Source organism: Setaria italica, chromosome V (genome assembly GCF_000263155.2).
Source record: "Setaria italica strain Yugu1 chromosome V, Setaria_italica_v2.0, whole genome shotgun sequence".
Lineage (NCBI taxonomy): Eukaryota > Viridiplantae > Streptophyta > Magnoliopsida > Poales > Poaceae > Setaria > Setaria italica.
Window position 1 is genome coordinate 46,734,810 of NC_028454.1, and position 22,097 is coordinate 46,756,906.

A 22,097-nucleotide genomic window follows, 5' to 3' on the forward strand; every position below is an offset into this window, starting at 1 on the left:
CCGATGTGACACTGTTAAAGTTTAGCACCTCGTATCCAAACAGTCCACAAGTATGGAGTATACTAGATTTGATACGTGAATCTGTTGCAAAAGCTAGAAAAACAAGTCATATATACACCCATGTGGTGTAAAATTAACATCAATAATAATATATAGATCCTCTAGGCTCCATCCTCTAATTCTGAAGTTTGAAGCCAAATGCAAGTTCCATCTCAAAATTGTTTAGAGTGTTTTTTTAATATTTACCATACCGTCTCCTATTTTGTGATGCATAACTCTTCTAGGTAGTATAAATATCCAAATATTATTTGGAAATTTCAATCATTCGCTTCGAAAGAAGATTTAGTACCTAAAGCGAGGTGAAATTAAAGAAAAATGTGAATGATTTAATAAGAAGAACTATCCATCCATCTACACTCGTGAATATCTCCATAGCAATCACCTCCTAAAACTTGCAGTGACCAAAGTGGAAGCTGACCAAAACTAATGATTGTGCGGAATGATGAAAACTCTTTGTTCAAAGAAATCAACCCGTGTTTTTCAAAAAAAAAAAATCAACCTGCAGGCTTTGGATATGGATTAGACTAGAGAAATATGGGATAAAATCATAGGACTTTTTTGAGAGTGAGGGGGTGTTTCACATCGGATGTTTGGATGCTAATTAGAAGTATTAAACATAGGCTAATTCTAAAACTAATTGCGCAGATAGAGTATAATTCGCGAGACGAATCTATTAAGCCTAATTAGTCCATGATTTGATAATGTGGTGCTATAGTAACCATTTGCTAACGATGGATTAATTAGGCTTAATAGATTCGTCTCGCGAATTAGTACAAGGTTCTGCAATTAGTTTTATAATTAGCTCATGTTTAGTCCTCCTAATTAGCATCCGAATATTCGATATGATGCTGTTAAAGTTTAGCACCTCGTATCTAAACACCCGCTAAGAGTTGCATGAGCTCGCAAACTGCACATTAGGGCCAACTTGTTCATGCAACGTGTTCGGGGCGCTGATTTGCAGCTGCCTGCTGCTGCTCGGGTGAGAGCAGCGCAGCTGCAGCTGCAGCAGCAGCAGGCAGCGTGCAGCGGCAGCGGCAGCCGTTCGATCGTCCGCGCTCAGAATCCTGTCCAGTGGCAGCCACCCGTGAGGCCGGCAGCAGCGAAACTGACCGCATTCCGCTTCCGCGGGCAGGCAGCAGTAGCACAGCAGAAACCCCGCAGCCGCAGGCGTTATCGGCTCTCCTCCCGTCACTCCTACAGCCGCTGCCTCTTCGGCTCCTTCCCCATGGCCGCCGCCCTCCTCCTCGCCGCCTCCACCTCGTCCTCCTCCTCCGCCGCCTTCCGGCCCCCTCTCCGCCTCCGCTCTCCCACACACCCTCCTCATCCCCGCCTCATCCGCACTGGTACGTACGGCCCTCCCTCGTCTCTCTCCACGCTTGCGCAGCACTGTACGCTGGAGAGCAAAGTTTGACCGATCCCCTGACGCTTGTCGGGCTCCATTCGCAGGGAGGCGGCCGTTCCCGGTGGTCCGCGCGGCCGAGACCGACGCCACCAAAGACGGTGAGCACTGCTGCGCGCGCCGCTATTGTCGAAACGGCCGTGTTGTTCGATACTTTTCAACTCGTTTTCTGCTGGTCTCTGATGCGAGCTTGGTTTGGTGGGTTCGGTTGCGCAGCGAAGCCCAAGGCCCCGGAGAAGGCGCCGGCGGCGGACGGCTCCAGCTTCAACCAGCTGCTCGGCATCAAAGGCGCCAAGCAGGAGACCGTGAGTCCTCCCCGCTTCCTCCCCGCGTTACCCAGTCTCCCTGCGTTGGATACATGTTGCAATGGTTACCTGCCTTTGGTTGGATGGTGTAGCTAATTGGGGCTCATTCTCTTGCACATTGTAATGTTGTCGGCTGGCCAATGTCTTTGCTAACCAGTGAATGTGGGTACGTGGCACACAAACAACTGATCCGCAAACAGAGAACTGATCTGGATGCCGGAAATTATGCTGTCACCTTCGAGATTTTTTTTTTTTTGGGGGGGGGGGGGTGACATGCGAGAATATGTGTCCCATAAAGTGAGCTTTTATTATGTTCTTAATGTTGCCCCTTTCTAACAGTTAAGCATCTGACCAGGTTGCACATGTTTTTTTTTTTGAAACTACCAGGTTGCACATATTACCTTTTATTTTTTTTTGGCTGAATTGCTTCGCATGGTTTGTGCTATGACTGGTAAATGGTATCATCCTGTACTTAGCCAGGTTTTTCATGCAGTGGAAAAGTTTAGTAATAGCGATTCTTGTAACACAATGTTCATCAGATGGCAGCTTTATTTTTAAAAAAGAGTTCAAAGGACAACATCTTTTGTTACTTGAGCATATTCTTTTGGACATGTGTAATTGTAAATGCTTATAGTCTTTAGAAGTCAATTATATGTACACCATGTTAGCCATTTGTGAATACAAACTGGAAACAATGTAATATTTATCAATGCCGTCTTTCACATGGTGTGAACAGGACATTTGGAAGATACGTCTTCAACTTACTAAGCCAGTGACATGGCCTCCGCTTGTCTGGGGAGTTCTCTGTGGAGCAGCTGCCTCTGGTATGCTTTGGTGTCTATAATGGTTTTTATCTGCTCCTTCACTTCATAACAAGAATCCATCATGTGAATTTTGGCAAATAAATTTCGTCCTGTGTAGGTACATCAAGCATTGCATCGTTGTCCACCTTACAAATGACTTTTTACTTTGCTAATCAACATTAGTATCCTTCAATCTTCAAGTTCAACCGAATGACATCCATTATCATCCTTTCTGTTGAATTTAAACTAGTGAAACCCAGCAACTTTCACAACACACTGAACTCCTTTTGTCCTGAACTGCCTGAATTTTAGGATAGGGGCACTAGAGTACACTGGCTGGTTTTTGTATTTATAACACTGTTCCTGTTGTTGTATGACTATTATGCTTATGTTCTTTTCCTAATCTGTCATATTCAGGAAATTTCCATTGGACAGTTGAAGATGTCGCAAAATCTATTGTATGCATGATAATGTCTGGCCCATGCCTTACAGGATACACACAGGTTTACTTTTAAATTATCTGTTGTGGCTTTTATTGATTACCTCAAATATGCTGACTATTACTACTAATGAGTATGTCAGCCAAACATTCTTGTTTGTAGACAATTAACGACTGGTATGATCGAGACATTGATGCAATCAACGAGCCTTATCGCCCTATTCCATCGGGTGCTATATCAGAAAATGAGGTATGTCTGTATTTGGGAGAGAGAAATCTTATCTCTTTTGGCATATGTAATTGCATGTATGTTTAGTTTCATCATCTGTCAACTAGTTTGTAGGTATATGTGTTCTAACTTGTCATTTTAGGGGGTTCTAGATAATTAACCCACAAAACGAAACCATTAATATACCACTTATTTCTCATGGTCTTTTGCATCAATGCACCATTCATTACTTCCTATCCTGAAACTTTGGAAAAATATGATGCCACTCAAAAGATGATAATAATCACACTCTTGTTGCAAACCAATATGTTTGTTTAAAAGATAAGCATGTCAATTTTCAAACTCAATCTCTTGTTCCTTGTATAAAGTAGAGTCTAGAAGAACGACGATTCAACTTTTTTCCAAAACATGAAATCTACTTAGGTTTCTAAATTATCCCTTCATTTTTTTCTTTGCATCAAATCTTTGGTTCGATTAGAGTGGTATTATTTTATCATTATATCCGTTATCACATATAAGGTTAGTTGGTAGATTGCTTTTTTAATTAATGTTGTAGTGCTATTGCTATTTGCAAATCTCCTCTTTCAAGTTGTCATTAATATCTGAGTGGATCTATTTTCCCTTGTGATGCATGTAATGCCATTTACTGTTGTGTAAAATTTGAAATGAAACTGGATCATGATGACGACAATCTTTTCATATCATCTACAAGGGTTTTGCCAGCTCCGACTGGCCAATTAATCATGTTATGTCTGTCTTACTGATGAGAATGATTCTCTTCAGGTAATTACTCAGATCTGGGTGCTACTGTTAGCAGGGCTTGGATTGGGTGCTTTGTTAGATGTGTGGGTAAGTCCTTAAGAAACTGATTTTGTGCACCAACAGGTTGGCTGTTCCCATATGTTCTAATGGTCTGCTTCATTTCAGGCAGGGCACGATTTTCCTATTGTTTTTTATCTTGCTGTGGGTGGTTCCTTACTTTCCTACATATATTCAGCACCACCTCTCAAGGTACTTGAGTGTTTCTTCTTTATACTGATTCTGATTTTTTAAAATTGTTTCTTGGACTATTCCTTTTGATTGAAAGATACTCACAAAACTTTATCATAAATTTTCAGCTCAAGCAGAATGGATGGATTGGGAACTTTGCTCTGGGTGCGAGTTACATTAGCTTGCCCTGGTATGATCATTGTCAGTGGTCTCTTCATATAAAGCAAAGTGTTGGCTTCGATGTTACAGTCATTATTCCAAGAGCTTAAAGATATAATATATTTTTGCAGGTGGGCTGGCCAGGCGTTATTTGGAACTCTTACTCCTGATATCGTTGTCCTCACAACTTTGTACAGCATAGCAGGGGTATTTCTTCTCCATTTATTGTTCCCTTTTCTTTTGCTCATTATACCCGTCATGATGCTTCACTGTTTTCTTGATTACGTAGCTAGGGATTGCCATTGTAAACGACTTTAAGAGCATTGAAGGGGATAGAGCTCTGGGTCTTCAGGTTATTCTCCTTTCTGAATAAAATGTTTTCATTATTGAAGCACTTCTCCATACCAGTTCACCTTTTCTTTTTGTAGTCACTCCCTGTTGCTTTTGGAATGGAAACTGCAAAATGGATATGCGTTGGAGCAATTGACATCACTCAACTATCTGTTGCAGGTAAGACAGAAATTTCATCTATTGCTCGCTCCTTTTCTTTTCATATAAATTACCTCAAGGATTCTGTATAAGTTTCAGTTGTTTAACATATTCGGATTGCCATGTGGTTCATGGCTCCATGCTGCTGTTAAGCATACCATAATCGCTGCATTTGTCATGGTAATGCATCAGATTTTAAGTTTCCCATTTATTAATGGAGCCTTAAAAGGAACTTTGGAGGGTGGTTGCTTTGAACATAAGATGTGCGCAGTGAAAATTTTGTTCTGTTTCACTTCAGAAAACTTCACATGACGGCAAACAATAAATTAAGTTTAACAAAGTTATAGCTACGTTCTCTATGAGTATTCAGATGAAGTGAGTATTTCCACTTGTTGCCATTTTCTACCAGTAGAAAATAGGAGGAACCACAAACATATGCTTGATTTATCTCTATGCTGAATTTCTGTAAGAGTTTGTTTTAAATGGAAGTTTCACTTTCCAGGCTACCTATTGAGCACTGGGAAGCTATATTACGCCCTGGCGCTGCTTGGACTAACAATCCCTCAAGTGGTTTTCCAGGTAACTGACCGTTCTAGATGTTTGGTTGTTTCAGTTTTTTGCTCTTTTCCATGGATGCATTTTACTAAATTCGAAGCTTAACTTCTGAGGAATAGCTTTATCTTTAAGGCTGACAAAACTGCATTTGAGTTAATTAGTTATATACATGTCCTAAGTGAAGCATTGCTGATAAGAACATCTTCAGTCCACAATACATAACTAAAGAACAAACAGCACCAAATAGTATGTGGAGAGCTTGTCTGCTTAATTAGCAGCCCCAGATTCGTTTGTGCATATTCTAATCCTTCTTACGTTGTTGGAGCAGTTCCAGTACTTCCTGAAGGACCCTGTTAAGTATGATGTCAAATATCAGGTGCGCTTCATCTGGTTGTCCGTTGTCCCACTCTTTGTCTTGCTCCAGCCCTTCCCTTTCTGTATCCGCGAGCAACAGGAAGAACTTTCAGACGCTTATCACGACAATGTTACTTTGCTGAACGCAGGCAAGCGCGCAGCCGTTCTTCGTATTGGGCCTGCTGGTGACGGCCCTGGCGACCAGCCACTGATGAAAGCATCCAACGTAGACTGGATCCGCAGAGCTTCGTGGGAAGAAGCAGATTGTTCAGGTGTGATGAAATATAAGGTTTCAGCGTCTCTGTATATCACGATGTGCTAGCTCCTTGTGAGCAGGTAGGATCGTCCTTCTGGAACAGAAAAAAAGAAAAGGAAAAATCAGTTTTGTAAGGTTTATGTGATGCAGCAGCCATGCTGGTGATGGAAGGATTAGCGACATCGCCTGTTGTTGTAGTAGGTTCAGTAGATACACGATAAGACGCTTGAGAATGCTGTGCCATTGCCAGCTGCTCAACCGGCTGCAGCTCTGCAAGGCTTTGAACGAACAGTTTTGCGATGAAATCCAGCATGACTATTGTCTACACTCTCTCTGAAGCGAAATCAGATAACTTGTTGTCAGTTTGTCACCACATGTCCGCACCAGAATTACAAGCAACGACCAGACCAATTTGAGACCCCAAATTTTAAATTCATACCGTTGACACACATGGTATTTCTGATGTTAGTAGGAAATACGGTCACATTGACTATTTCATCTCGTAGGAACTGATCCAACGGTCTTCAAAACCTGCAGCTGCTGCACCACCCAAAAAACCATATAATCCTTCGTGAAGAAAATGCTGATTTGCATATTAACCAAGCACAAATTGGTTCACAGAAATACCAGAAATCTTGATGTTCCAGTGATCGTATTTCCTGTCAATTACGTATCTCCTGAAATAAAATGAATACATTTTTCGCAGCTTTTAAATGATAAACCAACCATATCGCGGTACATTGCGCGCGAACTCCGAAGACCAAACCCTTCACCTTTCCCATTTTCTCAGCAGTCAGCCGCCCCCACGGCGGGCATGGACGTCGATGACCCGTCGCCGCGCGCCGGCGGGTGCGGCGCGGACCCGCCGCGCATCCGGCGGCTGGAGGAATCGGTGGTGAACCGCATCGCGGCGGGGGAGGTGATCCAGCGGCCGTCGTCGGCGGTGAAGGAGCTCGTCGAGAACAGCCTCGACGCCGGCGCCTCCACCGTCTCCGTCACCGTCAAGGACGGAGGACTCAAGCTCATACAGGTCTCCGACGACGGCCACGGCATTCGGGTATGCCCACTAAACCCTAAACCCACCCCCATCTCCTGGACATTCGCCTTTTAGTGTCCGGTGGACTGTAGATGTGGCTTAGATTGCTACCGTTGCTTGAGGGTGTCCCCATTTTGTGGAGTCGACGAATTGCCAAGCATGTGAACAGGGAAGGATTAGGAAATTTTGGTTCTGTGCTTTGATAAATTGAAAATGTTTTTATGTTTTTCCCAATGTCTTCATCTCTATCAATGAAACAAGCACGCAAATAATGTCACGGGAACAAAATGTGATGGCATAGTTATCTCTATTAAGCATTTCACGACAGCAAATTCTAATAAATTAAGAGGACTTAATTTTGGATGCTACGATGTACTCGTACTTTATGGGACTACAGGTTAGACTTGTTGCATTTGGTGGGGCCTGGTCCCTATTATAAGATCAGTACATTAGTTTCTCCTTAAGTATCCAACGAAGAAGTATTTGTGTAACTAACTTAATTTTCCTTTTGTAGCCTGAGGATTTACCAATATTGTGTGAAAGGCATACTACCTCAAAGCTATCCGCATATGAGGATTTACAGACAATAAAATCTATGGGGTTCAGGGGGGAGGCCTTAGCCAGTATGACTTATGTCGGCCATGTTACTGTGACAACAATAACAGAGGGCCAGCTTCATGGCTACCGGTTAGTCCATGAACAGTTAAATTTCATGACTTTGCTGCATTCTATATTTGTTGTTGATAAGTTTTGTCATGTCCCCCCTCCCCCTGTCAGTGTTTCTTATAAAGATGGAGTAATGGAGAATGAGCCAAAACCATGTGCTGCGGTTAAAGGAACTCAAATCATGGTTAGTTTGCTTGAAGTTGTACTTCTTGTCTGCTTAATACTGTTGAATATGCTTTCTAATTTTGATAAAACATAATTTTCTTCAGGTTGAAAATTTATTTTACAATATGGTAGCTCGTAGAAAAACATTGCAGAACTCCAATGATGACTACCCCAAGATTGTGGACTTCATTAGTCGGTTTGCAGTCCATCACATCAACGTGAACTTCTCTTGTAGGAAGGTAAATATCCCTGTATTTTTCCCTTTATATCATCAGTCATCAGATTGAGTAGGGTGTCATTTGCTTCTTCTGTCACAGCATGGAGCCAATAGAGCAGATGTTCATAGTGCAAGCACATCTTCTAGGCTGGATGCTATAAGGAATGTCTATGGGGCTTCTGTCGTCCGTGATCTGATGGAAATAGAGGTTTCAGATGAGAATGCTGGAGATGCAGTCTTCAAGATGGATGGCTACATATCAAATGCAAATTATGTGGCAAAGAAGATCACGATGATCCTTTTCATAAATGGTAGAAATATGCGAGATGAGACATTACTCATCAATAAAATCTTCTGCTAGTTTTATGTAGATAATTATGTGATGTAATTGTGGCCAAAATTAGTCAAGTTGGCCGCTCCTTATTTTGTATATGCATTATTTCTCTGCTTTATCATTTATGTATCTTCATATTTACTCTTCAGATAGGCTTGTAGACTGCACTTCTCTAAAAAGGGCTATTGAATTTGTGTACTCTGCAACATTGCCTCAAGCATCCAAACCCTTCATATACATGTCCATCAATCTTCCACCAGAACATGTCGATGTCAATATACACCCAACTAAGAAAGAGGTACATTTTGAAACATCCTTCTAAGATTTGTTGTCCTTCTGATGTTCAAGCATTTTTTTTCTTTCAACCTTTACTGTTAGATAACACATGGTTGGATACTTTTGCAAATCTTTGGCTTTCAGGTTAGCCTCTTGAATCAAGAGCGTATTATTGAAATTATTAAAAATACTATTGAGGAAAAGCTGAGGAGTTCTAATACCACAAGGATATTCCAAACTCAGGTGGTGCCTATTTAGCACTCTCATATTGTATGTGTAACATTGATATTATGTGGTGCTTTTGGGTGATAACCTATCCAGTTTACCATATATCTTCTTGATGGCTTTTGATTGCATACCTGGGCACCATTGTTAATAGACACTTTCTTGGAAACATGACCTGTCACCAGGTGACCCTTGCCTATAAACACAAGTATAGACCTTGATTCAAGCCTTCCCCTTTATCTGATATACGGTTTTCCATGGCATATGATTTGGTGATAGTCAATGGTCATCATTTTTGTTTTTTTATAACATGCTTTCTTACATTTGAAGCGTTGCATGGTTTATGTGCATATATGTAGTTGAATTCTAACGTGAACTTTTCTGCCCATTGATGGTGCTGTTACATGCACGTTGTGTGCAGGCAATAAACCCCTCGGCACTTACTCAAGCTAACACGCAGAAGGAAAAGGGTACTGAGGTCAAAATGGCATCTGGTATGCAGAATGTCAACCAACGCTTATATTGGATCTTATCTCTTTAAGCTTAGATGTGTTCTAGTGATGCCCTAGGCGGCCATGGCACGCTAGCTAATTATTTATTACTATTTGTTAACAAATTAGTGGTACCTGAAACCTCCACTGCACCCAGCATATCATCTCACTGTAACCATCTTGTACTGTAGGAATGAAATCTCAAAAGACTCCTGTTAGCCAAATGGTCAGAACTGATCCACGTGATCCATCAGGAAGGTTGCACACTTACTGGCACGGGCAATCTTCAAATCTTGAAAAGAAATCTGACCTTGTTTCTGTAAGGTATGGTCCTAATTAGCAAGCTGGCAACCATCTAGCGTTCATTTTAGATTTTCTGCCAGATTTGATTTGATCTTGTATTTGTTTCATGGAGCCCCACTCACATGCACCCGCTAACTTTTTGTTTACAAAGCACCTATTCTATGCCTTTCATCATGTAAAGATTTTTTTTGTTTACATGCTGTTGGTTGTTTGGTTGGAAGTACTGTCTTTTTTTGTCCTTATTTCTACATTGGTTGTTAATTCAAAACAATATACTTTTAAACGCAAAAAAGTGCGATTTTTAGTTGATTTTTCTGTGGCTGATTTTCTTTTTCAATGTTTGGTTCTACTAGAAATGTAGTAAGATCAAGGAGAAATCCAAAAGATGCTTGTGATTTATCCAGTCGTCATGAGCTTCTTACAGAAGTTGATTCTCAATGCCATCCCGGTGAGCTCATCAGTCATCTCAGCCTTTGATGACTGAAAGGAGTGCCTCTATTATTTTTGAATGATGTTTTATCTATTGCTGCAGGTCTGTTAGAGGTTGTTAAGAATTGCACATATGTTGGACTGACTGATGAAGTTTTCGCTTTGATACAGCACAATACTCGCTTATACCTTGTCAATGTTGTAAATGTTAGGTAAACTCTAGTGAATTACTGTATCTCTCATCCTTTCCACATATGAATAGTGTCTTATCCAAGCTAAAACTTTCAATTTTTGTCGTAGAAGGTACGAGAAACCCAATTTCACTCTACCCATAAAAGGATAACGTGCATGCATGGCTACATAAAATTGTTCAGGGCTTTAGACTGCCATGCCAGACCATCATAAAACTGCTTCCCTATGCATCTAATATCCATCTGTTCTAAAAAAAACAACATCTGCAAGCTTGCAATTACTGCCACCACTTCAAATAACGGATTGATATTTATTTATTTATTGGGACGTTTTGGCATTTGCTTTCATGTGGTATGTTTGTTGTTCAATTTGTGGTGCAGTAAAGAACTCATGTACCAGCAAGCACTTTGCCGTTTTGGAAACTTCAATGCTATACAGCTTAGCGAACCAGCTCCTCTTCGGGAGCTGCTACTGATGGCACTGAAGGATGATGAACTAATGGGTGATGAAAATGATGAGGAGAAAATGGAAATTGCAGAAGTAAGTTGTTTTCTGAATGGCTCAATTCTTTGTTAATGTAGTAGGTGTCTAGGTGATATTTGTATTTCTGAATTCTTTTATTGCAGTTAAGTCCACTGACTTTTTGTTGCATAGCTCCTTTGATGAACATGACATATTTTGTTGCAGGTAAACTCCGAGATACTGAAAGAAAACGCCGAGATGATTAATGAGTACTTCTCTATTCACGTTGACAAAGATGGAAACCTGACCAGGCTTCCAGTTGTACTTGATCAGTACACCCCTGATATGGACCATCTCCCAGAATTTGTGCTGACTATGGCGAATGATGTAGGTTTTCTCTTATCAAGTCATCAAGTTCATCATATATGCTAATTTAAAGTCAAGCATGGCATTAGACTATGCACTCCCTGTTGAGATGGCAAGTAATACATTTTTTTTAGAAAAAGGAAATCATTCCGGCCTCTGCGAGCAAGTAATACATTTGCAAATCAGTTTCAAAGTTTCAAATTTAAATGGTTTTCGTGTAGATATGGCAGCTAAATATCTGAACTTAATTTTTTTAAAAAAGAAAAACTTATTTCATAGTTTGAACCCAGTACGTGTTGCTTCATTACTTTTTTAACCCTCTGCAGTTCTAGTTCTGGCAATCCTGATTTTTAGCAATTACGATCTTTCAATAGGTTACTTGGGATGATGAAAAAGAGTGCTTCCGGACGGCAGCTGCTGCTATTGGGAATTTTTACGCTCTCCATCCTCCCATCCTTCCAAATCCATATGGGAGTGGCATTCAGTTGTACAAGAAAAATAAAGATTGCATGGCAAGTGGTAAATGTGTTGATAATACAGGTGAGCTTATTGGATATATGTACTCTACAACAATTACTCATTGAAGTGCTAGTGGTGCCAGGACATAATCAAGATCTGCCAAAGTTTACACCTTAGTAGATACTTATTATCAAGATTATTGATCCTGGAATTTGTCCCAGTTGACAACTCTGAAACCACTCAGATGACATGAGATGGAGTTTAATGGCACACAAATTTCCGTGATATATGATGCCAGGGCTACATCCTCCATAGGCTCAACTGTAGCACAAAAATTTCCCTGATATATGATGTCTTTTCATCAATATTAAATTGCTATTATTGCTAAAATTAAATTGCACCACAGATGAAGATGATATTGATCAAGAACTACTTGCGGAAGCAGAAACAGCATGGTCTCAACGAGAGTGGACCATTCAGCATGTCTTGTTTCCATCCATGCGACTTTTCCTAAAGCCCCCAAAGTCAATGGCAACAGATGGAACATTTGTTCAGGTTTGTTCTTGTGTTTCGAAACTTATGGAAGTCCAGAGACACCATTAGATATGGCTAGGCTCCTGATGCTGCACTTTTGCCTGTTGATGGTTTAATTGCTGCACCTAGTTCCTTGTCATGCTTTATGTACAAGTTCCTTGGTATTTCTCATCAGCTTGGCATTGAATTGTTTGACAAATTGGTGATACGGGTTCCCCATTTATAGATGCATGTACATGTGCTATTGGCTATTGCTACCGTCAGTGTCTCCAGAGTCCAGATTTGTACATACTTCCAAAATTGAGAGCACTATCCCATCTTCTAACCATTGCAATGTCCTTGGCACGATCTTGAGGCATTCTGGAGGGTCAAGGCAGCACATGTAAATGTGGTTTTGCATTTTCTTAAAATTGCTAGTAGCTGCAAATCATTTCAGACAAATCATAGTGTCAGCTTTTAACCCTGTTCACCTATGGGTTACATTGTTATGAGTAGATTATCTCATTCTCTGTCAACAGGTGACCAGAAGCTTTGAAATGAATTTTAGTGTTACCACTTGTGCATGATTTGCCTTTGCCAATGATGATAATAACAATGGTTGCTAATCTTTTCCATTGTTATTTCTCAACTGTGCATGCAGGTTGCTTCTCTGGAGAAACTTTACAAGATTTTTGAGAGATGTTAGCTCACGCAAGTGCAACTTACGTAGAGGACGAAGTAACACCCTACTGAAACATTTTGCGCTGTATATATTTTGTACGGATAGTGCCGTAAAGGTTTGAGTAGTAGACAGATTGAAGTGTACCACCACCTGCAAACCACGCGTGTACTGTCAATTGCACAATCCTCTTGCTGTGTGGCTAAATTTTATGTTTCTGATGTGTTGGTAACTTGTTGAAATTGTCTGCGCTTAGGTTCATATGGTGTTGCCCGCACAGTTCGCCTAGGTTCATATTTTTGTTTTATCCGAGTGGTGCAAGTTTATACTTTAAGCCCATGTCATAAACTATACTCCATTTGTTTCTAAATATTTCAAGTTTAAAAACAAGAGGGCGTACTCAATTTACCTCCCAATAAACTGCACTTATTTGAAAAAACTTTTCAGTTTATTTTCTGTGAAATTCACCTGTTCTGTTCTTTCGTTTTCCAATCCATCGCGTCTGCCCAGAACAGGTGAATTTCTCAGAAAATAAACTGAAAATGCCTTGTCCAGCTGTCCGAGGCTGCAGGTGGGCCCGACGAAATGCCTTGCCCAGTGGTCCTATTCTGCATGTGGGCCCGACGAGTACGACTACCAATCCCACACGTCCACCACGTAGGCGGTAGGCCGGAGCCATAAACTCCAACCTCATCTTTGCCCCCAAACCCGCCGGATTCCTCCTCCTCCCTACCCGCTCTAAACCCTAGCCCAACACCACCAAGCCGCCCCCGCTCGCCCGGCCGCCGCCGGGGACGATGGCGAAGCCTCGGCGCGGCCGCTCCGCGTCGCGCTCCTCCTCGGGCTCCTCCTCCCGCTCGCCGTCCCGCTCCGTCTCCTCGGGCTCCGTCTCGTCTCGCTCCCGGTCGCGCTCCCGCTCCTTCTCGTCGTCGTCCTCCCAGTCCCGGAGCCGCTCCCCTCCCCCGGCTAAGCGCAGGTGAGGCACGACTCTCCACGATATGGATCCACTTATTTTACCCTTGTTCCTTCTGAATGGATGCTGTTTAAGCCTTTTCGATTTACTGATTCGAGTGGCACTTCGTCAAAACAACGAAACCCTAGGTGTTCCGTTACTTCATCCTAAGGCATTGGGTGGCTGCAACTGGAGTGTTTAGTATGAGGCTGGTTGATTCAGATAATTGCACAGTTACATTCTGTGGGGGTTCCTTGTGTGTTAAACTACCTTCTGTTAATACAGTTAGTCCTTGTGGCACTGAACAGTATGGATGCAGTCATTTCAGTGTAAAATAGAACCAGAGTTTGGTAATAGTTCTACTGATCCTTTGCAAATTCATTTTTTATTATTCTCGTGATAGGCTGTAAACCTAAGTTAAATGTTGGACCCTGCATTCGGAATTCAGATGAACACCTTGAGTTGTTCAATTCCTTGCTGTGAGCTTATTGTTTAGCCGTGCTTTTGTTATCCTGTAGTGGTGGAGGCCTGTGGTGACCAGCATTTGCTACTGAAATCATATTGTTGACACTGTTTATTAAATTCATCATGCCTCATGCTTTTGTTTGTTCCTGTTGCCACATTTTCTATTGCTGAAATGGGCTCTTGGCAATTTAAAGTTATTCTTATATATGAATTTACTTGATTACACTACAAGCGTTCTGCTTTTGTGAACATGGATATTTGGTATTTTTCTCATGAACTATAATTTTCTTATGCTGGTTCTCTCTAACCGGAGTGCATTCACTTATGGATACTGTTATCTGCCCAGCTCACCTGGAGCACGGAAAGGTCGATCACCTTCACCACCTCCTAAAAGAGGTTCACCCTCAAAGAAAGTCCGTTCGCCATCACCACCACCTAAAAAGGCTTCATCCCCTAGGTACAAGCTTGCATGGTAACTGCATATTTTACTTTAATTCCCTGCTGTTATGTTGATTATATTTAAGCATGTTGTTTCACTTGTTAGTTACGTATTACCATCATGTTTATCTTTTATGAAATAAATGTAGTTTTCAAAACTGGATGCTGTTTGTGGGGTAACAATACAAAAGCTTGTTCAAAATTCCTGTTATATTGGATGTTTCAATCCTCATGTTAGCAAGAAAAATGCAATAGTAGCCTCTGATACAATTTCTCTTGTAGGTATGATATTGCTACTTACTATTCATAATTTGATTGACTTTTTTACACTGTTTTCTGGGGAACTTGTCATGTACATAACCTGCTTCTGGACGTTTACTTCTTGTCTCCCATATTTGGAGTTATATTTTATTTCCAGAGATTTTGTAGAGTTCCCAGGCAATATTGACTTTGCATTGTTTTTTTGCTCCCTGAGTGTCTTGACCTCTACATCTGACTCTTGTGCCCTAGATTACTGAAAAAGTGATTATTTGATTTCAGGAAAGCGTCTCCTCCTGCTGAGTCCACTGTTATCTGCATTGACCATTTATCAAGGAATGTTAATGAGGCTCACTTGAAAGAGATATTTGGTGAGCTTACTTTCTTGTGCTTTATTCTGTTGGAAGTTCAGTGTTATGATTTTAGTTATTATGGCTCGGACAGTGAAACTAGATTTATATTTGCTTCTGCATGAATTTGCCTTGTGCAATTGTTACCTGAATGACCTCTTAGTGTTTAGGGACTCTTTTGATGGCATGCATTTTGTTTAGTATTTAAGTCTATAAGCTTTGGAGCCATTTATTTTATATTTCTATCTCCAACTACCATGTTTTCTGTATTTCTAGGAAATTTTGGCGAAGTGGTGAATGTGGAGCTATCAATGGACCGATTGGTAAGTGAATTTGTTTCTCTTGTTCTCTCTTATTATGGAAATCTGTACCTGGCACTCTCCTCTTAAGTCTTAACACCTATTATTTGTTTTTCGTAGGTAAATCTTCCTCGTGGGTATGGATATGTTGAATTCAAGAAGAGAGCTGATGCTGAGAAGGCTCTTCTTTACATGGATGGTGTATGCATTCTACCCTATGCTTTTGCTTTTGCTTTTTTTTTTCCGGTTGATAAGTAAGTGGCTTGCATGTTCTACTAAAAATGTTTTCAGGGTCAAATTGATGGGAATGTTGTTAAGTTGAGATTCACTCTTCAACCACGCCAAAGGGCTGCATCACCTATGAAGGTGCCTCCCCCTCCTCCAAAAAGAGATGCTCCTCAGACTGACAAGGGTGCTGGCAGTGCTGAAAAGGATGCTCAGCAGCGTCCTAGGGAATGTAAGCTTGTTACTTCTCCTACCAAGGATTTCTTTTCTTCTGAAGGTGCATATTTCAGCTTAATAATTATTTAATTGTTTACATACGTGCTTGCAGCATCTCCACGGAAGAAGCCTGCTTCACCTCCACGGAAGCGATCTCCCCCAAATCGAAGGGTTGAGTCACCCAGGCGCCCACCTGACCCATCTCCTAGGCGTCGTCCTGATTCTCCACCTATCCGTCGCCGACCAGATCCTTCTCCTGTCAGGCGTGGTGACACACCTCCTCGCAGGAGACCACTGTCTCCCCTTAGGAGGCGTTCTCCCTCTCCACCCAGAAGGCATAGGTCACCGATGCGGTAATCACTGCTCACATACATTCTATAAGTTTAAGGTATTGTAACTAGAATTGCTGACAATATTTTGCAACAACAGTCCTTCACCTAGGAGGGGTCGTGGCAGCCCATCGCCACGCAGGCGCTCCCCTGGACCTCTTAGGCGGCGGTGAGTCCATTTGAGCATGTCTCTAATTTCCATTTATTTGCAATGCCCTGCAGTACGATATATTGTGCACTTCCTGATGCGCTGAATGTGTCGTCAATTGTTCACCTCCATTTTACCTATTGCACATGATCATGCTATTTGCTCAAATTACCCTTCCTAGTGTTTGGATAATTGTTTTACCTGCTTGTTTTTTGTCTTGGGTTTTGTTCTTCTGTTGTGTACGAAGGTTCTATTGATCTTTTTTTGGTCCTCCCCCTTATTGTGCCAGTTTAGCCATTTTGTTCATTCCTTTCTCTTTTTCTCTCTCTAGCTCACCACCACCAAGGCGGTTGAGGAGCCCACCAAGAAGGCCACCACCTCCACGTCGTTATAGTCGTTCTCCTCCTCGCCGACCCCTTCGCTCCCGCTCCAGATCGATTTCTCCAAGAAGGTAGTGGATCTGATGCTCAAATCTTTCAGCAGAGGTTGTGCCTCTTTTGCATCTTGACAGTTCTAAAATCCTGTTTGTATAATGCAGGGGTCGAGGGCCTCCATTGAGGCGTGGAAGGTCAGACTCATCATATTCTCGATCGCCTAGTCCACCAAGAAAGGTGAGTTCTACATCTGCCGTGGTATTTGTAGCCTCAGAGGAAATAATGTTGAATTCTTGCTTCTATTGCTGGTCATGCTATGTAATACTAATAAGCGGTTAAATGTGACTTTATTTTCTCGTATAGGGGCCAAGAAGGGTATCAAGGAGTCGTAGCCCTAGGAGGTAACCCATTTTTGAAATGTTGCAATTTTTTTTTTGTATTTTGCATATGTCAAGAATATTCCGTTGCTGAAAATGTCTTGTTTTGTGCAGGCCTCCTAGAGGAAGAAGCATCTCTAGTGACAGCCGAAGCAGCAGCTCACCATCCCCTAGACGCAGGTAGAACGAACTTGTGGTATTGTGTTTCCGGCAGGTAAAACCTTTTATCCCTTCACTCAATCTGTATCGTTTGCCTGTGCTTGTGACTTGCTGTGAGCTCAAGTGTTGGTTCGAGGAGATGATAAGAGAAACCTACGGCAATGCTTCCAATGGATCTGCTTAACATGCTTGGTGGACTCTCTAGCTTGTGATATGTACCCAAGACGATTATCTGCTATGTTTGGCTTATGTACTTGATGCATGTACCGAAGTATTTTGAATTTCTGAAGTTGTTTCCGGTTAGAACTCTGGGTCTAAAGTTTCTGTGGTAAACCTTGTGCGACTCAGTGTTGAAAGTGTTGTTGAACTTTTGTTTCGTGTGTGCTGCTTACTGCTATTCTGTTGTGCAAGACTGCTGGTCGTTGTATCTTCGTTCCTGTTTACAAGCTTTGTGCCTGTTATTCTGCGTCGTATAATTTTCAGTCTCGACCAAAGATATTAGTGAGGCGGCGAATGTGTATTGTTGGATCAAAAATGACAGCGAGTCACGACCATCTGCAGCACGCTTGGCCGCCTCCCTCCGGCGTCCCCGGTGCTGAGGCCGCCCGACCCTGACCGGTAACCGCTCCAGTTTTGTGCTCCCCCGCCATAGCCCATCCACCCAGCATTCGTCGCAATGCCATCACTGCATCACATGATCAACTCCGAGACGGTGGTCTGCTTCAGTAGTCGAATTATTGACGTGTCATAACATTGTTTGCCGAAACGGCTGTTTAGCCTGTTTATTAAACATGACATTAGCTAGTGGTCTCTTGTTTAATTAGCCGTTTAGCCTGGTAGGATGTTTGCCATTTTAGTGGTTAGGTGAAGTTTGCATGTAGAATGTTCACAGGTAACAGGGCCTCGTGCCATTTTCCTGCTCCGAAGGAAACGATGCTCTCTCTCTGTTCGAGGCGTGCACGACCGCCTGCGGTTGTGCTCGTGTGAAAAGTGCTGGCCGTCTCCTCGCTCCCCCTCGATCTTGACCGCGAACTGCTGATCGAACGGCTACTGATCACACCAAATGCCAGTTCAAGCTTCTCCCGCCTCTCCCCCTAGCGGAGACGGGAGGCCAAGATGCTGCCGCCGCCGCCGTTCGCCTCCATGGACGCCTTCTACCTCCACCTGCTCCGCTCCTGCGCAGCGCTGCCGCACGTGGCCGCCGTGCACGCCCACATCGCTCGCGCCCACCCCGCCGCCTCCCTCTTCCTCCGCAACTCCCTCCTCTCAGCCTACTGCCGCCTCGGGGGGCCCCTTCCCGCCGCCCGCCTGCTCGACGAAATGCCCCGCCGCAACTCTGTCTCCTTCAACCTCCTCATCGACGCCTACTCCCGCGCCGGCCTCGCGGACCGCTCCCTGGGGACCTTCGAACGCGCGCGGGCCGCGGGGGTCAAGGCCGACCGGTTCACGTTCGCCGCGGCGCTCGCCGCGTGCTCGCGGGCGGGCGACGTGAGGACTGGAAAGGCCGTGCACGCGCTAGCCGTTCTGGATGGTCTCGCCAAGGGGATGCTTGTGTCCAACTCGCTCATCAGCATGTACGCCAGGTGCTGCGAGATGGACGAGGCCCGACGTGTGTTTGATGCCGCCGACGAGCATGACGATGTCTCGTGGAACTCGCTCCTCTCTGGGTACGTCCGGGCCGGTGCACACCAGGAGATGCTGAAGGTGTTCACTCTGATGTGCCGATGCGGCATGGGTTGGAATTCGTTCGCGCTCGGGAGCATCATCAAGTGTTGTCCTTCTGGTGTTGATATTGCCGGGCACATTGCAGAGGCAGTCCATGGGTGCGTGGTGAAGACTGGGCTTGCGACTGACGTGTTTCTTGCAAGCGCATTGATCGACATGTATGCTAAGAAAGGCGCATTGAGCAATGCTGTTGCGCTTTTCAAGTCAGTGCAAGACCCAAATGTGATTGTTTTCAATGCAATGATTGCAGGATTCTGTCGGGATGAAGCTGCAGTTGGCAAGGAAGTCACGAGAGAAGCTTTGAATCTGTATTCAGAGCTGCTGAGCCGAGGGATGGAACCTACTGAGTTCACATTCTCGAGTGTTGTACGGGCATGTAACTTGGCTGGTGAATTTGAATTTGGGAAACAATTACATGGTCAAGTGCTCAAACACAGTCTCCAAGGCGATGACTATATCGGCAGTGCACTCATCGACTTGTACTCCAACTCTGGTTGCACGGAAGATGGGTACAGGTGCTTCAGATCTCTTTATAAGCAAGACATTGTCACCTGGACATCAATGATTTCAGGGTTTGTTCAGAACGAGCTTTTCGAGAAGGCACTGAGATTGTTCCAAGAATTATTATGTTATGGATTGAAACCTGATCTTTTCACCATATCGAGCGTGATGAATGCATGTGCCAGTTTGGCTGTTGCAAGGACTGGTGAGCAGATCCAGTGCCTTGCCACGAAATCAGGTTTTAACCGGTTCACTGTCATGGGGAATTCCTGCATACATATGTATGCTAGGTCAGGGGATGTTGATGCTGCAACTCTGAGGTTTAAGGAAATGGAATCACGTGATGTTGTCTCTTGGTCCGCAGTGATATCAAGCCATGCTCAGCATGGTTGTGCAAAGGATGCTTTATGCATTTTCAATGAAATGATGGATGCAAAGGTTGTGCCTAATGAGATTACTTTTCTTGGTGTCCTTACTGCATGTAGTCATGGAGGACTGGTTGATGAGGGACTCAGGTAAGCATGCAATTTCTTCTTCTTTTTTATCAGAGTATTCATTCAACTGGCAATGCAACTTATTTTGTTATACATATCTCATATGTCCATCTCATTAATGGTCTCATGCAGGTATTATGAAATTATGAATAAGGAATATGGGCTGGCCCCAACCATAAAGCATTGTACTTGTGTTGTTGATCTCCTTGGACGGGCTGGGAGGCTAGGTGATGCTGAGGCTTTTATAAGGGATTCAGTCTTCCTCGATGACCCTGTCATTTGGCGGTCTCTGTTGGCCTCATGTCGTATCCATGGAGACATGGAGAGAGGTCAACTTGCTGCAGATCGGATAATGGAGCTGGAACCCACCACCTCGGCATCATATGTAATTCTTTACAACATGTACCTGGATGCTGGGGAGCTTTCCCTAGCTTCAAAAACTAGAGATCTGATGAAAGAGCGAGGTGTAAAGAAAGAACCTGGTCTTAGCTGGATTGAACTGAAGTCTGGAGTTCACTCTTTTGTTGCTGGTGACAAGTCCCATCCAGAGAGCAATGCAATATACGAAAAACTGTCAGAGATGCTTTCCAAGATAGAAAAGCTTGGAAGCACTGGTAATGCTAGCACAGAGTCAACTGGCATCTCTGGCAGGGAACAAAATTTAGTGGGTTGCCACAGTGAGAAACTAGCTGTGGCATTTGGAATGATTCATTTACCACAATCAGCTCCGGTTCGAGTAATGAAGAACCTGAGAGTTTGCCGCGAATGCCACTCAACTATGAAACTAATATCCAGGAGTGAGAATAGAGAAATAATTTTGAGAGATGCAATTCGATTCCATCACTTCAGAGGCGGAGCTTGTTCCTGTGGTGATTACTGGTGATGACTTAATCTAGGTTTTGAGTCCAGGAAGGTAGATATGACACTTGCTGTACATTACATGGTGCCATAGCATGAAAGGAAAGACCTGTGTGCTGATGAAATATTTCAATTTTCACATGATATCTTAAAGTATAGCAGTTTATGCATTGGACACCTGTGAGTGCACGTACACGGAGCCTTTGTCCTGTTTTCTATATAGGTGTGATGAAGTAGTTGATATGTGCTCCAATCTTGAGTTCTTCCCTGATGTAGTGTGCTTCGAGGGTGATGATCAGTGTTGGCTTACTGGAGCGTGCTATGTAAAGGCGAATGATATCTTTCAGTTTTGTGAAACTTGTGGTAGCCATTCGCTGTAGAATCTTATTTTTATCTGGAGTTTGTTCACGAAAACTCCGTGACTAGCAGGTGACACGGATTGTTTCTGTGCCCGTGGGACACTGTTAAGTAGGGTCTTAGGCAACCACTTATCACAATTGGGGATGTAGCTCAAATGGTAGAGCGCTCGCTTTGCATGCGAGAGGCACGGGGTTCGATCCCCCGCATCTCCACTACGTATTTTGTTTGTTTTGTTTTTTCGTTTTTTTTTTTTGCGTTCTCTCTAGCGTGCGGTAAATATCCGAGTCGGATAAAAGGGCTTCAGTTTATTTTCCCCCCTTTTGTTACGTTCTCTCTGGCAAGCCGCTGAACGATCGATTTCTACCATGCGTGTTGCTCTCAACCTCTTAAGGAGTGAAAAAGCAAAAACTGAACAATCAGAAGTAGACCGGAATAGATTCCATTCCATCCGAGCAGAGCATTGCTCATTGGCAGTCCTCCAACCAGATAACTCTGAACTTGACAACCTTGTCTACCAAGAAACCACCTCGATCAGCTTCTCGGTCGTCGGTCAGAGCAGCATGGATGGAATGGTATAGTCACCAGTAGAGTGAGTGTCATTGATGACCGAAGCAAGACAGTTAGTTCTCAGAGATGACACCTCACGTGCAGTGAGCTCTTGGTCCATGACAGCTGGGCCCAAGCCCACGTGTCAGACTAGCGTTTACATCACATCAGC

The 22,097-nt window shown here is 43.2% G+C and overlaps 4 protein-coding genes and 1 non-coding gene across 6 annotated transcripts; all 5 read left to right on the plus strand.

The window, feature by feature from the left end:
* Window positions 1–1,199: 1,199 nt before the first annotated feature.
* Window positions 1,200–6,365, plus strand: LOC101764766 (chlorophyll synthase, chloroplastic). The gene is made up of 15 exons (XM_004971270.3): window positions 1,200–1,403; window positions 1,507–1,560; window positions 1,676–1,764; window positions 2,501–2,588; window positions 2,985–3,070; window positions 3,170–3,256; window positions 4,019–4,084; window positions 4,163–4,246; window positions 4,354–4,415; window positions 4,516–4,591; window positions 4,674–4,736; window positions 4,813–4,894; window positions 5,376–5,452; window positions 5,757–5,804; window positions 5,932–6,365. The coding sequence occupies exons 1-15, from the start codon at window positions 1,286–1,288 to the stop codon at window positions 5,992–5,994; spliced, it is 1,143 nt and encodes a 380-aa protein (XP_004971327.1). The 5' UTR covers window positions 1,200–1,285; the 3' UTR covers window positions 5,995–6,365.
* Window positions 6,366–6,793: 428 nt separating this feature from the next.
* LOC101765171 (DNA mismatch repair protein MLH1) lies at window positions 6,794–13,199 on the plus strand. The gene is made up of 16 exons (XM_004971271.2): window positions 6,794–7,095; window positions 7,589–7,761; window positions 7,852–7,924; window positions 8,010–8,144; window positions 8,223–8,433; window positions 8,606–8,754; window positions 8,877–8,975; window positions 9,379–9,451; window positions 9,640–9,772; window positions 10,105–10,199; window positions 10,284–10,392; window positions 10,753–10,912; window positions 11,060–11,221; window positions 11,575–11,740; window positions 12,066–12,214; window positions 12,834–13,199. Exons 1-16 carry the CDS (start codon window positions 6,853–6,855, stop codon window positions 12,876–12,878), a joined length of 2,175 nt encoding a protein of 724 aa, XP_004971328.1. The 5' UTR covers window positions 6,794–6,852; the 3' UTR covers window positions 12,879–13,199.
* Window positions 13,200–13,544: 345 nt separating this feature from the next.
* LOC101765576 (serine/arginine-rich splicing factor SR45) lies at window positions 13,545–17,838 on the plus strand. Of its 2 annotated transcripts, none has more exons than XM_022826264.1 (12): window positions 13,545–13,827; window positions 14,615–14,740; window positions 15,247–15,335; window positions 15,591–15,637; window positions 15,734–15,814; window positions 15,905–16,070; window positions 16,167–16,407; window positions 16,484–16,552; window positions 16,863–16,982; window positions 17,070–17,142; window positions 17,269–17,306; window positions 17,397–17,838. In XM_022826264.1, exons 1-12 carry the CDS (start codon window positions 13,649–13,651, stop codon window positions 17,464–17,466), a joined length of 1,299 nt encoding a protein of 432 aa, XP_022681999.1. In that variant the 5' UTR covers window positions 13,545–13,648; the 3' UTR covers window positions 17,467–17,838. The 2 variants fall into 2 exon arrangements, with proteins under 2 accessions (XP_022681999.1, XP_004971329.1); XM_004971272.4 differs by having other exon boundaries at window positions 13,546–13,827; window positions 14,615–14,725.
* Window positions 17,839–17,946: 108 nt separating this feature from the next.
* Window positions 17,947–21,369, plus strand: LOC101765989 (pentatricopeptide repeat-containing protein At3g13880). Its single transcript, XM_004971273.4, has 2 exons — window positions 17,947–20,182; window positions 20,294–21,369. Exons 1-2 carry the CDS (start codon window positions 18,558–18,560, stop codon window positions 21,042–21,044), a joined length of 2,376 nt encoding a protein of 791 aa, XP_004971330.1. The 5' UTR covers window positions 17,947–18,557; the 3' UTR covers window positions 21,045–21,369.
* A 149-nt stretch (window positions 21,370–21,518) lies between these two features.
* TRNAA-UGC lies at window positions 21,519–21,591 on the plus strand. Its single transcript has one exon. It is a non-coding gene; the product is annotated as a tRNA-Ala (tRNA).
* Window positions 21,592–22,097: the final 506 nt, after the last annotated feature.